Source organism: Crinia signifera, chromosome 5 (assembly GCF_055691185.1).
Source record: "Crinia signifera chromosome 5, ASM5569118v1, whole genome shotgun sequence".
NCBI lineage: Eukaryota > Metazoa > Chordata > Amphibia > Anura > Myobatrachidae > Crinia > Crinia signifera.
In genome coordinates, this window is record NC_139221.1 from 317,489,394 (window position 1) to 317,505,751 (window position 16,358).

General features: G+C 44.0%; 1 protein-coding gene across 3 annotated transcripts in view; it reads left to right on the top strand.

Annotated features, from left to right (window-relative positions):
* The window catches only part of LOC146005573 (uncharacterized), a 97,406-nt gene that overhangs the window by 1,619 nt on the left and 79,429 nt on the right, over window positions 1-16,358 (top strand). For all 3 annotated transcript variants that reach the window (XM_083144864.1, XM_083144865.1, XM_083144866.1), the window contains exons 2-8: window positions 508-591; window positions 680-763; window positions 1,461-1,544; window positions 4,031-4,087; window positions 4,174-4,260; window positions 6,010-6,099; window positions 9,695-10,504. In XM_083144864.1, the coding sequence (XP_083000990.1) occupies window positions 508-591; window positions 680-763; window positions 1,461-1,544; window positions 4,031-4,087; window positions 4,174-4,260; window positions 6,010-6,099; window positions 9,695-10,504 (1,296 nt within the window). The remainder of the gene's footprint in view (window positions 1-507; window positions 592-679; window positions 764-1,460; window positions 1,545-4,030; window positions 4,088-4,173; window positions 4,261-6,009; window positions 6,100-9,694; window positions 10,505-16,358) is intronic.

Here is a 16,358-nt window from a genome sequence, read left to right on the forward strand (position 1 = left end):
GAGAGATTACAATCTGTCACCGCAGTACAGGCTCTCTCCCCAGCTCAGCACACACTGCTCAGTGCCGGCATGTACTGAGCTGGGAAGAGAGGCTGTGACAACCTGTTATCTCTCTCCCACGCAGTTATTTTTTCCCACAGGCTGTGGCCCTGCCCCCTCCCAGAGGCCCCACCCCTCAGGTGCCCCCCCTTCCATTTTACTGTAGCACCCCTGCCTCACTGCACTCAGCACACTATTAGAATCTACTGTAACTCTATGCCCACTTTGATCGTGAAAAAACTTTTTGATATGTCGACAGTTTAAATGTCGGTGTTTTGACCGATTCGGCGTAATGGATGTTGTCATATGAACATGTCGGAATTTTGTCTGCCAATGGTTGTTGTCTGTATTTTTGACGTGCGTATTTTGACTGTCCGTAAATTGACGGCATCCAAGTGACAGACGTGGTTGTTGCCACAACCGGATTTTGTGTTGCTCCGAATTAATTAATAAATCCTTATTTTTCAGGGAGCAGAAACTTCTTCTCCTTCCTGAGTGTGACGTCATACAGCTCCTTCGCCTTCCACAAGGTTACAGTCCTTATATATAACAGTAGGTTCCACTAACCCCACCTATTCCATCCGCTACACCACGTGGTTTCCGTGACTTTGTGTAACTTCTGGTTTTGATTTCTTTCCAGTTTCTAATTTGAAACATGTAGACTACCACAAATTTCCCATGAGATATTGCTACTGTTTAAACAACAGGACAAACGACTTGGCAGGTGAGGATTCAATCACTTTGTAATTAAGTACGTGATCATTATAATAATGTCTGGGGCATTTCTGTTGGTTGTTTTACTAATTCATCATGACAGCTATTCCGTATCTTCCTTTCTTTATAATAATTTAGGGGCAGGTTTAACAACGAGTCATATTCTTGTTATCACTCATTAGGGGCCAGATGTATCAAGCTTCAAAAAAGTGATAAAATGGAGAGTGATAAACAACCAGCCAATCAGCTCATACCTGTCATTTTTCAAACCCAGCCTGTGACATGGCAGGTAGGAGCTGATTGGCTGGTTGTTTATCACTCACCATTTTATCACTCCAGTAAATTGGATGGCCCTCCCGGCTCCCTGGAAGAATAGGCAAATCTCCCAACAACCACTTCACCCCGCGACCTGGCCAATGGTGCAATTTATGCTGAATCCCGTCATTGTAACTATGCCCTTCTGGTGTATGACACCTCAGCATTGTATGACAGGGGGCGTGGCCACGATGAAGAACATTTGGCCACCACACTGACCATAATGCATCCATTGCAGTGCCACACCCCCACCGCACTCACTCCCTGTGATGCATCATCCCACCCCATGCACCACCCACCACTGTTCCGACCTGGCTGACCCAGGAAACGAGCAACTATTCTATAAACCGATTGTATTTATAATAATAATAATCTTCAATTGTTTTTGTTAGATTACACCCTGTTGCTGCTAGATATAATTGGAAATTCATCTAGCTCACTTAAGGAACTCTTCAAATCCACTTCTATTGTCTCAGGTCAGTTTGTCTTTCCTTATTTATATGCAATAATATAAAACAATTTATTTTTAAACATCATTTATTTTAGTCAGAATAAAGATTAATTAGTAATTCCTGAAATATTTAGCAATTTGTTTTTCAATATAGAGCGATTGCCCTCATTATAAGTACATTGTGATTTCCCGCTTTCTAATTTGGCCCCACACACACACAGCAGCCATTGGAGTTTCTATCATTCTAATGGGGGGGGAAACTATTCTAACGTCTGATTTCTCAACAGCTTCCCGACGGTTTGGGCTTAAGTAACTCAACGGAATGCAATTTATTTTAAATTTTAACTTATAAATTATGGAAAAATCTCAACAATTAGCCCAAATATAGTAATGGTCAAAAATTCACTAATTATGTCAAAAATGATGGGGGAAAGTGGGGGCAATAGTTAACAAAGATCAGCCTTGTCGCCATTATACTACAGTACGTCAAAGTGTTGTTAAGGAACTGGATTGGCATTAGAACTTTTTTACACTTAAGTAATGAACAAAAAATGGGATAATTTCTAATAGCGCTCTAAATGGTATATATAAAAAAATAATAATTACGTATCCGCCCCATTATCCATTACCACCGTTGGATACATAATTTTTTTTTTTTACCATTTAGAGCGCTATTAGAAATTATCCCATTTTTTTGTTCATCACTTACGTTTTCTGGGGGATGGAAATATCCCCTTTGGGTATCTGTGGAACCCATTTTTTAGTGCACTTTTTCACACTTGTTCTGGTGTCCCCTTCAAAGTTATTGTACCTCTGGGCTCCAGCTTGGGATAACTAACATTCTGACCAGTCTGGCAATATCCCTCTGCCACCATGAATGAAACCTTTCTAAAGGATGGGAGGTACGTCACAGGGGGTTGTCGAAAATCCAAGCTCTGTCCCTGGCTCTGCTTAATGGGTGGAGGTACTGTATGTGGCAGGGGAAATGAGTTCCACCAGTGGCGTAACTACTGTAAGGCAGCCCCAGCTACCGCTTGGGGGAGCAAGCAGCAGCAGAGTCTGTGTGGGCGCCAGCACCCGCTCGACGCACTGACATGCTGCTGCCTGCCGCTGCCCACTGACTGAGCACTGGAGGTGAGCCAGCCACAGCGTGGGTGGGGCCATGTCAGAGATGTCAAATCCCCCCACTGATTCAATTGACTGTACACAGAGCCGGCTATTGGCTACTGTGTACAAGATGGGCGGGGGGATGGGTGTGCTAGGGCGGCCTGGGATGCGTCGGAGCCAAGGGAAGCAGCAGTGTCTGCTGGTCTCTCTTCCTCTCTCCTGCTTCAGTTTCTCCGTTATGTGTGTGACGTCATCACTTCACACGCTGGGGAAACATGCTGGAGAGGAGCCTGGAGGGGGAGGGCACAAACTTTTTGGCAGGGGGGAGCAAAATTTATAGTTACGCCACTGAGTTCCACCACCTCTTCAGGACCACTTTAAGCCCTGCTTGTAACTGCTCTGAATTGAATATGCAGTTTCCAATGTATGTGCAATTTGTTAAAGATTGCGACATAGGATTTGCGTGCATCTCAAGCAATGAAAAGAGTGGAAAAGTGTAGCTTCTACCTACCATTTTATAGGATGCATAAAAATCTGCAGGCCTTCACATAAAAATAGTCCCATCCTCGGGGCAGCACGATGATGATGACCAATTGCCTAGTTGGCCGCACAGTTGGTCCATAAACCGTAAGTTTAATTGTATTTCCAGTTTTCTCTCAAAATGAGGCAACATTTATAATTTTATCTATTTAAGGAGTATATGGGACCGATAATCTAGGGCAGGCATGCCCAAACTGTGGCCCTCCAGCTGTTGTGAAACTATGCATCCCAGCATGCCTTGCAATTGTTTCAGCAGTTACTAATAGCAAAACTGTGGCAAGGCATGATGGGACTTGTAGTTTCACAACAGCTGGAAGGCCGTAGTTTGGACATGCCTGATCTAGGGTGTCCCGCCCGGGGCCGTCAGTGTCCCACGGCCGGGGGGGGGGGGGGGGCGGCAGTTGGGAGCCCCCCCAGCCCGAAGTGACTGGGGCGTGACCCAATGATGGCTCATTTGCATATACCCCCTCGTTGGCATAGGCCACACCCCTTTTCAGATGCGCCACGCGAGTGTCCCTTTTTCCCTGCTGCAGAAGTTGGGAGGTATGATTTATGTGACACCGGCCACACCCACACAGCACTGGTCACAGCTCCTCCCCCTTCTCACTATAGGCCTATGAACATTTTCAGGTGCTAAGGGCAACTTGTAAACTCCTCCACTCTCTTCCCTGCTTGACACATCTCCTCCTAAGGTTGTTTTAACTTTCCTGCACAAGCAAAACTTTTGCCACTTTGCAGCCTATTTATTCTAAACACAGTAATGTAATTAGTGGCGTAACAAAATCAAATTCCAAATCTCACCACGGCGGAGGTACGATCCAGCCTGTTTCTGATGATTAATATGCGACGTCTTTTTTCTTTCAGTAAGCCAGAGCAATGAGTCAGATTGCATATATTTCTGTGTGATGACAGGCAGAACAGGTAAATGAAATGTCATTAGCGAAACAAGGGCCGAGGACAAGGATATTCTCCCGTTATTTATCAAAATCGATGTTTTTTTTTATTAGGAAGGAATTTATCCGACCTCTGGGATTTGACAGAGAAGTCTCCTGTCGTCAATCTCACCTTCCCCCAGAATTTCTCCTCTGCGCTGGGTAAGTCATGTTCGCTTTGGGTAAATAATTAATATGATTATATTAAAGCAACACTCTATTTGGGAGGGGGGAAGGGGGGGGGGAGATAAACTTGAAACATTTCAATCTCATAAATCGTGATAATTAAATAGCGCCATGATAAACAAAGCGTTGTTTTCGCCTGTACGCCGTGCATAATTGCTCATTCATCTCAATAAGTTCCGATTCTTTGTCTTGGAGAACACACTTGCATTTGTCAATCAGCTGATCGCGTAAGCCCGGCAGAAAACCACTAATTACATTTCTTGCAATTAATTTATTTTCATCACGTTTATTTTAACGCTTACCTACATAGAATGTTATAACTTTGGCTTAGAATTTTAATAATATCGGCTTGATCATTAGCAGTGTTGTCTAGACTCTCGACGAACAGTATGGAAGACTTTTGGTCCCATGGTGGCGGGGACACACACACCAGAAAGTACAGTATAGCAGTGAAGTCTACAGAGGTGGGGCTGCGGCACAGTCAAAAACTCAAATAGGGGCGCAACACCAGCTGCCAATGAGTCAGTTTGGAATGGCAGTTGGTGGCAGTGGGTGTGGCTCCCCTATTTGAATTTTGAAATGTGCTGCAGCCCCCTCCTCTGGATCCGCCACTGTAGTATAGTAAATAGTGGTAAATATTGGGTGACACTGGTACAGTCAATTGCCCTCCACAATAAGAGATGTGACCTCGTCAGAAGGTGTGTTACCTTATAGGTCTCCTGCTGACTTAACTGTAGGGTGTGGTCTTGTGAAAAGTCCCTCATTAACATAAATATGGGGGCGTGTCCATAGGTGGGGGGTGCCATGATAGGTACGGCGGATCAGGTGACACCACTGCATCTGTGCTGCTCCTCACCACTGGAACTCTCTTTCTCTCCCTACCATACTTTTGGTGCTTTTCCTTCCTTCACTTATATACCATTATATATACCACTATCTCCTCCCCATTGCCAACAATGGCAATGGAATGGGTCACAGGGTCAACAGAGTCGGAAGTTAATAGGTCAACACCAGTACATCAACATATGAAAAGGTCTTCATCAGTTTTTCATGGTTTTTTGGGATGTCGACATCTAAGCAAGTGGACCTCCAATTAGTAAGCAGTGTACCCTCCCATGGCTCACTCCGGGCTCTCTGTTCCTCATCTAGATAGTAAAGTGTGAAAAAAGTTTTGAAAAAGTTGAAAAAAATCATGAAAAACGTATTTGACCTTTTAATTCTTTGACCATTGTCACATTGACATTGTCTATGTTGGCTCTATGCATGTTGACCATATGGTGTCGGCATATTGCCTGAGGACATAGACACTGTCGACCAATCAGCCTGATCCAACACAACTACATTTTCAACAATGGTTATATATATCCTGTGTCCTATGTTATGAACATGTTGTACTGTATGTCTTCTGCGTGTTATCATGATACAGATGGGTGTACCGGCATGGAGCACATTATAACAGTCCCTCCACCGTGTTAATATAGTGCAGGAATATTACTACTGTAGCCGCAAGTGCAATATCAATATATTCCTCCAGCATTGCTCACATTTGTTATATAAATTCAAATGAAAAACGTTGTGTCAAAAAAGATTATATGTTCTATATAAGGTGACCATTACAGGTCATTATAATGAATAAAAATATTTGCTTTCCAATTTTCACACCTATTTTCGGCAGATTTTAATTGAATCATCCGCATTATGGTAATTACAGCTTTATTTGCACAGATTTGGACTCTATTCTTCCAAACTTGATAACATCGCCCGAAAACACAGAATTTATAATGAATGTTCCGACAAAACTCTGGACACTGAGAAGTAAGCACTGCACATGCCTTTCCGATGTTGTTTTATTTAAAACTAATTGCAACCAACAATTCAATTAGTATTAAGTATTAAATCTGGACATTTTGGGGAGCACATGGCAATTGACTATTGGCTCCTAACCATGGAAAACAGACAAAAATTGGTCCTACAGACAAATTGGTATATACAGTATATGCAGATGATTGCTTTTGTCCATTTTCCAGCTTTTGGGAGCAAACGGTTGATTGTACAGTAATTTGTTCCCAGAAATTTCCAGATTTTCATTCCAACCAGCCAGATTGGAAATATAATCTAGTATGTATGGGCAACCTTGAGGACCAAGGTTGGGAATGACTGCTCTAGACCAGTGTTAGCCAACTCCAGTCCTCGAGAGCTACCAACAGTTCACGTTTTCCAGACAACCTAGCTGCAGCACAGGTGCACTCATTACTGACTAACACATTTTAAAAGAGCCACAGGTGGAGCTAATTACTTCACTTGTGATTCTGTGAGGAGACCTGGGAAACATTAACTGTTGGTAGCTCTCGAGGACTGGAGTTGGCTACCCCAGCTCTAGACCAACCTGCAGCCAATTAGCTCATGAGACAAAGAATATATAATAAAATAAAATCACACTTTAAAATGTGTCATACACTCACAATAATGAGAACAATTTAGCAGCAAAGTATCTTTAAAATAACTGTAAATTGGGCTTATCCTCCAACATACATATAGGCCCTTATTCACATTGACACGTTCGCATGTGAATTTGCATGTATCACCCAACTGCTCCCATTGCGCATGTGCAAACTGCGAAATTCCTATTCGCAAGCAATCTTTCAAGCGGTTTCTGTCGTCCGAGCGAAGGTTTAGCCAGTAGGCGTGATGTGGGCGTTTGTATGGGCGCGTCCAGTATAATGAGCAAAACTGGGCGTACACATGGGCGTACACGTGGGCGTTCACTTCGAGTGGTGCATACCTCCCAACAGTCCCGATTTTATCGGGACAGTCCCGATTGTCAGGGCCTGTCCCGATGTCCCACCCGCGGGCGGCAGTGTCCCGCGGTGTGGGGGGCTGTTGGGAGTCCCCCCTGTCAGCTGCTAAGCAGCGGGGAATAAACGCTGTGCGCTTGCGCACAGCGTCTATTCCCGCAGCCAGGGGACTGGGGGCATGGCTAGAGGCTCACAGAGCCTCTGGGTCATGCCCCCATAGCGGCAAAATGGGGGCGTGGCCTCGCGGAAGAGCCACAAGTATAGGCCATGCCCCCAAATTAGGCCACGCCCCCCGAAAATTTCGGCGCACCTCCGGCGCGCTGGAGCATCGTCACGCTTCCAGGGCATCGAAAGTTGGGAGGTATGGTGGTGGGTTTGCTTTCGCATGACTGCAACAGGGATTGTTCCCACACAAACTCCAAAACTTTCGCAAGCTCAAAGCAGGTTTTCAGTTTCGCACACCATACTTCTTGTGAACTGCTCATTCGTACGCTTAAAACACAGTAGCGAAATGGGGAAATCAATAGCACCTGAACACCATTGTGACCAATTATTGGTTGATTGTGACAATCATTTAACTCTGCTCCACTTCAGTTTGCATCACAAAACCAAACAAGTGTTAGCAGACACATTTAAATTATTATGGTAAGGTGAATTGTAGGCCACAAATGCAAATGCACTTAACACATTTATTACTTGCCCTTATATAACAGACCTTTATGTACATTTTCACTCTGCCATGTGTAGCATGTTTGCACTGTCAACCAGGGCTATTTTTGTGCAGGCTCAAGCAGGAACTGTGGCCCTTATTCTAGCTTACTCTTTCTGACAAAATATTTCTTAGATGGACAAAACCATGTGCACTGCAGGTGAGGCAGAAGTAAAACCCCACCCAAATCTAATTATCTCTGCACAAGTAACACCTGCCTCACCTGCAGTGCTCATGGTTTTGTCCATCTAAGAAATATTTTGTCAGAAAGAGTGAGCTAGAATAAGGGCCACAGTTCCTGCTGGAGCCTGCACAAAAATAGCCCTGCTGTCAACATTAGTCGACATGTGTCAAGTCACATATGCAACATATATATTAGGGACAAGAGCATGTTCGCACGCACACTGTGGTGCATGTGCGTGTGAAAATGTGTTGGCGCGTGCGAGCAGTTTTAATTGCATGCAATGAAAGGCCACACCCTTTTTAGTATGGGTGCGAACGCATGAGTTCGCAAGCCCTATAGGCGTGACTCTGCAAGATGCGTATGTGCTGTTATCAAGTGTAACACTGCGTGCGTGCGTGTGTGCATGCGAACGAATGAACCTGAATAAGGGCCCTAGTCTTCATCTGAGTAATTCTGCATATTGGAGGATAAGCCAAATTTACAGTTATTTTATAGATACTTTGCTGCTAAATTGTTCTTATTATTGTGAATTTATGTCACATTTGAAAGCGTGATTTTATTTTATCATATATTCTTTGTCTCACCGGCCGGTGTGCGCATTTATTTTTATATTTTGCATGATAAATAAAACGTTTTATTAACAAAAAGTAACACATTTGTTTTCTGTTAGTTCTCTAGCGCTGTTCAACTTGGTGTCTGTATATTGTCTAATGCTGTGTACACACAGGGGCGATAGGGGCTATAATCGCTGGGAATATGGTCACTGGAGACCATATTGCCAGTGATGGGAGTATGCCCAGGCTATAAATCGTCGGGTGCGTGCTCCCGTTTTCAGCCCCATTCTAATCGCTGGTCGCAGGAGCGGGACCGCCGGCAGAGGTTCCCCTTCATCAGCGACCATCTCTGGTCGCTGATGAAAAGGAGACACTGAGCAATATATCTCCCCCGTGTGTACGCACCTTCAGCCGAGAGTTTCCCAAACTCTGCCATTACAGTACATATTTTAAGTCTATCCATACTTGTCGTAAATAAACTGACTGGGGTACTAGTTAGGTCACCTGAGCTTCACCATTGATATCCTGAACACTTGGACTGTAGTGGCAGATAATGGGAAACTCTGCAGTAGCCAATCAGAATACTACTACATTTACAAGACTGGACCAACCTGCAGCCAATTACAGTAGTTATTAGAACACTGGCTGGATTAGACCAACAGCTAGTATCATCCGATCTAACATTTTTAAATGAACTGTGCCGGACAGATAATGTACACTCAACTAAATGTGCATGAATGTTGCTCACTGTTTTGGGCAAATGTCTTGCAGGAGTCATGATAATCTGCCCGATTGTTGTGCAGTGTTTATGTGTCTAAAGGTGCATACACACTGTACAATTTTTTTGACCAATTTGGTTGAAAGACATTTCCATTGAAGCTTTGGATATCTTTCAAAAAGAGCCTATAAACTGTAGCTAGATCTTTTGTCTTTCGCCTGTCGTCAATATCTTTCGTCAACATCTTTCGTCCAGGACACTGGATTCAATGGAAATGTCTTTCAACCAAATTGGTCAAAAAAATTGTACAGTGTGTACGCATCTTTAAACTAACTTGCAAATTAAGCCCACAAGCTTTGAAATGGGTGCTATAAGAAACTGCTTTCTAAATCCTTTAGACTAAATAAGTATTTAATATACTGTACAATGCTTTGTGAATTTCCCGATCAGCATCTACAAGTTCTGCACTGGAAAACCCTGATGCTGACCGAGCCATCACCAAACATTTTAAAGGACATCAGGACCCTGTTCATAGAATATCTTCTACACCCAACTCTCTACAACACACTGTTTCTACTATTCCAAGGAAAAAACAAGACATTTATATTTTGCCCACACAAGAAATTCCATCAAAAGACCAAAACTTTCTGCTTTCCCAGTTACCCCCCATGATGCACGGAGTTGCCCCAAAAGAAAATAAAAATTTTCCTACCAGATCCTCTTCACTGGTAGGAACGGTTGAACAAAAAGGACATCAACAAGCTTCGGACAAAATATCTTTGTTTCCACACAACTCTTTAAAGGAACATAGTGTGTCCTTTTTGAGTCATAAAACGCAAGAGGGGTCTTCACTGAGACTGCCAGGTTGGACAACAATAGCTGCCTTAGAAATGTTACAAAGACCCTACACTATGATGCCCCTGTTGGCTGGACAAAGTCTACAGAGTACTAATAACTCTGCTACTGAAAAGATGCCGATATCGGAGGGGCAGTTCCCCAGTACGCAAAGAGGTCACTCAGTAAGGATGTCCTACACAAAAGTCTCCCCCGGGAATGTTGATACTGTACACCCAATAGTGGCTACTTTGGTGAAAACCATTTCTCCATCCCATCATGGAACCAATGTGGATATAGCACCACTTAGAGCAGACAGCGAAACCTTCGACAAACAGAAAGACTTCAGTACAAAAAGTGTTCCATGGTCACAATTAACAAATGGAAAGAAGGTCAATGACCCCTCGGGGACCCATTCCTCTTTGGGTAAGTTGTATTGTTTTGTCTTTCAATTAAATCTGCATAGCTCAATGTGACAAAAGTTTATCTAAACTACGTTATGTATCAACAGGCATTCTAATCAAGGGGTCTACAGTGGTCTTAAGTCCCATCTTGTAGAATACCATTTCCTGAGGGTGGGGCCAAATCAGGGGAGATGTGGCAATATATCCTCCCCCAAAAATGTAATTAAATACTGTATGTGCACATTTGAAAGAGGTGGATCCATTGGGAGGGGTGGTCAGTGTAACCCCCTCACCCCTAGTAAAGCTACTGCTAACCATTATGGGACATCAAACAAGGGGAGAGATCAACAGTCTCCTCTCTCTCCCTGCCTGATACTGACTCAGGTCCCTGTCAGGCCCCACCAACCAGCCCGAGTCTGGGTAAAGGGTAGCCTTTCTCCCCATGCTCTGTGCCAATCAGTAGTTAAAGTGGAGGGGAATGGGGTGGAATCAGCTAGAGGGACAGAGACAGATGTGACAGTGTAACTGGCACTACTACTACTGTTTGGATTATGTGTATGAGCAATACTACTGTGGAAATTATGTGTAAGCGACGCTACTGTGTGGCATACATGTAAACGGAGTACTACTGTGTAGCATAACTGGAACAAGGGGCACTAATGTGTGTCATAATGTGAATAAGCGGCATTACTATGTGTTGTAATATGAACCTGGGTCACTACATGTGGTTTAGTGTGAATATGATTTTGCTACTGTGTGGCATTATTTGTATTTACTCTTTATAAAGTATTGTAGGTAGTGCTCAAATATTGTAGTTTGCAGGGGTGCCAAAAACCCTGGCACTCACCCGTGCTCCACCTAATGGGGATGGGGGGGGGGGGAGTGGCAGGAGAAATGAGTTCCACCACCTCTCAAGGACCACTTTAAGCCCTGGTGCCAATGCATGGGAATCACAATAAATAAAAAAGGTACTCTTTACCTAGCACGGCGCCCACGATGTCCATCGCGGTCATCGGTGTAAAAAATCGCGATTTCCCATAGGGATCAATGTTAAATTTTTAAATGGACCCGATTTTTCAGTTCAATGCCTCAATGCCCGCGATTTTGCCATAGGAAACAATGTTAAATGGGCCACAGAGCCCAAATAGGCACCCTTAGCAGTGAAATGTCCCCCACAATTGTTAACGACAATTGTTTACCTGTGAAGGTATCCGCGTCCCCTCGCGGGGCTCGCTGCACTCGCCACGCTTCGGGCTCGGTGGCTCGCTGCGCTCGCCACACTATTCTATTCTCAACTCCACGCCGACGTGGATAGTGGGGGTATGAAAAGGTCGGAGGACGCGTACCGCCGCCCCTCGCGGGCTCGCTGCGCTCGCCACGCTTCGGGTTCGCGTGGATCGTGGGCTGTCGTTAACAATTGTGGGGGGCATTTCACTGCTAAGGGTGCCTATTTGGGCTCTGTGGCCCATTTAACATTGTTTCCTATGGCAAAATCGCGGGCATTGAGGCATTGAACTGAAAAATCGGGTCCATTGAAAAATTTAACATGCATCGCGTCGGTCGCGTCGCACCCGTTACTTTAGTGCATACGATGGACGCAATGCCCGCGATGCCCGCGATGGGCGCCGTCCTAGGTAAAGAGTACCAAAAAAAATTGTTCAAAGGGATGGAGATATTTTCTACCATAAAAAACGTTGGGCGTCACTCTTTAGCTGGCCAAGTGCTGGATCCTCTCTTACATACATAGTAACATACATAGTAATTAAGGCTGAAAAAAGATGTTAGTCCATTTAGTTCAACCTATCTAACTTGTAACTACTGACTTGAATAAGTCATATCTATAGGATTCCCTTAGTGGCCAAAAATGCATCCAGTTATGATTTAAATTCATTAACAGTAGTTGCTGTAATCACCCCCCACCGGCAATGAGTTCCAGAATGTTACTGCTCTAATGGTGAAGAATCCTCTTCTAAATTCAGTACGGAAATGTATTTTCCTCGAGCCTCAGTACATGCCCGCGTGTCCTAAGTATAGGCCTGTTAGTGAACAAATCATCTCCCAGTTCTATATGATTCCTAATCCTGTATTTGAACATACTAATAATATCACCTCTCAACCTCCGTTTCTCAAGTGAGAACATATTCAGCCTGGTTAATCTATCTTTGTATTCTAGTGATCCAATACCTTTACTAGCTTAGTCGCCCTTCTCTGTACCTGTTCCAATTAATTTATGTCCTTTTTAAGGTGCGGTGCCCAGAACTGAACACAATATTGCAAGTGTGGTTTCACCAATTCCTTGTAAAGAGGCATTATCACATTGGCAACCCTTGAATCCATACCCCTTTTAATGCATGCCAGTGTCTGGTTTGCTTTTGCTGCTGCACTTGAGCAGTGTGCACTATTACCCAATTTTTCATCTATGATGACCCCCAAGTCCTTCTCTACAGCAGAATTTCCTATAATAACTCCATTTAGCCTATAAGTAGCGTGTTCATTTTTGTTCAAATAATTAATTACTTTTTAATGTTAAAATGCATTTTCCACCTTTCCGCCCACCTTGCCAGTTTATTTAAGTCACTTTGTAGTATTTCCAATTCTCTCCTGAGTTAATTTCCTTACTCAATTTTGTGTCATCTGCAAATATTGCAATTTTACTCACTATGTCACTTCCAATATCATTAATGAATATATTAAACAAGATGGGTCCCAATATTGAACCTTGCAGGACTCCACTTTGGACCTTACCCCAGCTGGAATGTATGCCATTTACCACCACTCTCTGTCCCCGATTGTGCAACCAGTTTTTAATCCAATTAAATTTTTTATCTCCTAACCCTAAATTACCTAGTTTCATGAATAACCTTTTATGAGGCACTGTGTCGAGCATTTAATCTGTGGGAGATCTTCTGAAGATTCTCCCCTTGCAAATACAGAAGCAAAAAATTAATTGAATAATTCCGCTTTCTCTTTTCCTTCAATTACCAGGGTACCCTGCTTATTTTTTAGTGGGCCAATATTTTCCTTCCTTAACCATTTGCCGTTTATATAACTGTCTCATTTTTTTGGATTAGATTTGCTACATTATCTGCCGCTGTTTTATGTTCAGTCTCTAATTTAGCCATCTTGGTTGTATTTTTAAATTTCTTATTACATTCTTTATATGCTGGAAATGATTTCGGTGTCCCATCTTGTTTAAATGTTTTGAATGCCCTCCTTTTTTTCGCTATTTCAAATTTGACTTTGCTGCTAAGTCACATAGGTTTCCTTTTGACATTTGTTATTTTATTTACCCTAGGAATAAATTTATCAGTGCCCTCCAGCAGTATTTTTTTTAAAGTTTGGTGGAGGCTAAACTCTGCTGGCTACTAAAGTCTGTGTTTGCTGCCAGGGCTCAGCGATCCTAGAGTCCTGTGTCTTATGTCTTCTTTCTGTCTTATATCTTCAGCCACTTCCAGTCTTCTGTGTTCCAGTGCGGCATCTTCTGCGTTTCTTCAATGCTCCTTTACCCTGGCCGATGTCTTGCATTGACCATACAAACCTCTGCTCCTTCACAATTATGGCCATCTTAGTCTGCAATTCCTTAACCAGGGCTCCAGTTGAAATCTAGGTGTTTTTGAATTTCTGCATTATTTTCCAAAAAAAACTAGAATTCCAATATGTAACAAAACGTTTTCCCCACAGAATCTCTGCTACCTCAAGTTAAACCCACAATTGATGGCCCCAAAATATCTTTATATGCTTACACCCTTTCAAGTAAGTAACTTTGAGTAAAAGTGAGAAATGTTGGGAGAGTTTCCCCCCTTTTTTTTTAAAAGCGGCAATCATTTATAAAATCAACCTTTTTTTTTCATTGTAAATGATTGCCGCTTTAAAAAATAGGAAAAATCACCTAAAATCTATGACTTTCTGTATTTCACACAATATTACATTTAGCCCCTATATTAACTAATTAAAATCAGTATACAGTTTGTATACAGTATATAAAAGTTGTATATATTGTAACACATGCGCGCGCATTGGTGATGGGGCCGAATTTGGCCCTTAAAATATGGGTCTTACTCATCCCCTAAGTCAGGGTTGCCTACTTTGAGAAGCCAGCCCAGAGAGGAGACTGTCAGCAGCACTTCGGGGGCGGGACCTGATGTAGATGTCACCAACTCCCCCCCCCCCCCCGTATTGCAAATCCTGCAATTCGTGGGTCTTTGGGGAGGGAGCAGGGCTAAATGATGCTATTTGCATCTTTAGCCCCACCCCCTCACCCTGAAAAGCCCAGGCAGGGACATGCGTTGTGATGTTGATACATCAGGCAGCATTGCATCCCCCATAGAAACCAATGGGGGATGTGGCGATCGGCGGATCAGGGGGGATCGCAGCAGGGATCGAAGATTCCTGCTGCAGTCTCTCCTACAAGCATTTGGTGGATTCTTAATAGTTGCGTCTAACCCTGAAAACTAGAATTTGGGGGGAATTAGCTGCAAATTGTATATGCTAAATGGGCCCCTTCTCCTGGGATGTGGCAGCTGCCCATCGATATTGCTAAACTATGCAATGGATTACCATCAATATTTTTACCTATCGATGGTCATTCATTTTTTTTGAGTGATTGGCCTGTGGGCCAATGAAAACACAGGGGCGGGGCTTCGTGGGTGTTGGGGGTGGAGCTATGCTCCGTGTCCCGGCACTGGGGGGAAAAAAAGAAGCAAAACATCGGTTCTGCTTTGCCATCGATGGAGGGAATCCATCTGGTTCTACCCCATCGATGGCAAAAGTGTTCGTCATCCGCCATAAACCATCGATTATTTCAAATCATCGATGGTTGATGGCCATCCCTACACAAAACTCTTCCTGCTACACTAACAAGCAGGCAGAATGTGAGAGATCCACTTATTCCCGGACTGTGGGGGACTTCCCCAAACATCAGGAGCCCCCTGCGGGATCTGGGAGGTCAGGGAAGTACTGTATGTATAAACAGCTTATAGAAAGTTCAAGTAAACACATGGCTTTTAGAGGTTTCAGCAATGTATAGTAACGGCGCCCCATGACCACTTATGCCCCTTTCAGACCGCACTTTGTAAACGGTATATTGCCGTTTTTTTACCGTTTTAAAACGGTAATCTGTGCGGTCTGAAAGGTGCAGGACCACTTAACCGGTTAGAAAATACCGTTTTTTCTAACCGGTTAAAATGCAGGGTCCTACCCGTTTCGGAACCGGTATTTTAGGCTCAAAATTGGGTTCTGAAACGGTATTTAGGACCCAGCCAATGAGCTGGGTCCTAAATTCAGCACAGTGAATATTTAATGAGCGCTCATTAAATATTCACAGCACTGGAGCCGCCCCGCGCCCCCCGCGCGTGTCGACACCCCCCCGCGCGTGTCGACGCCCCCCCCCCCCGTGTCGACTTACCCCCGTGCAGCCGGTACCTCCGTTGTGGATCCCGGCACTGCAGTTCTGTATGGTCGGAAGCACTTATGAAAAAAAGTGTCTTTCAGAAAATGGCTGCCCCATAGGAAAACCAGTTTAAAAAAACTGTCTTTCGTATGGGGGCAGCCATTTTCCAAAAGTCACTTTTCTTATAAGAAAAGTGACTTTTGGAAAATGGCTGCCCCCATACGAAAGACAGTTTTTTTAAACTGGTTTTCCTATGGGGCAGCCATTTTCTGAAAGACACTTTTTTTCATAAGTGCTTCCGACCATACAGAACTGCAGTGCCGGGATCCACAACGGAGGTACCGGCTGCACGGGGGTAAGTCGACACGGGGGGGGGGGGGGGGGCGTCGACACGCGTAGGGGGAAGGGGGTGTCGACACGCGCGGGGGGTGTCGACACGCGCGGGGGGTGTCGACACGCGCGGGGGGTGTCGACACGCGCGCGGGGG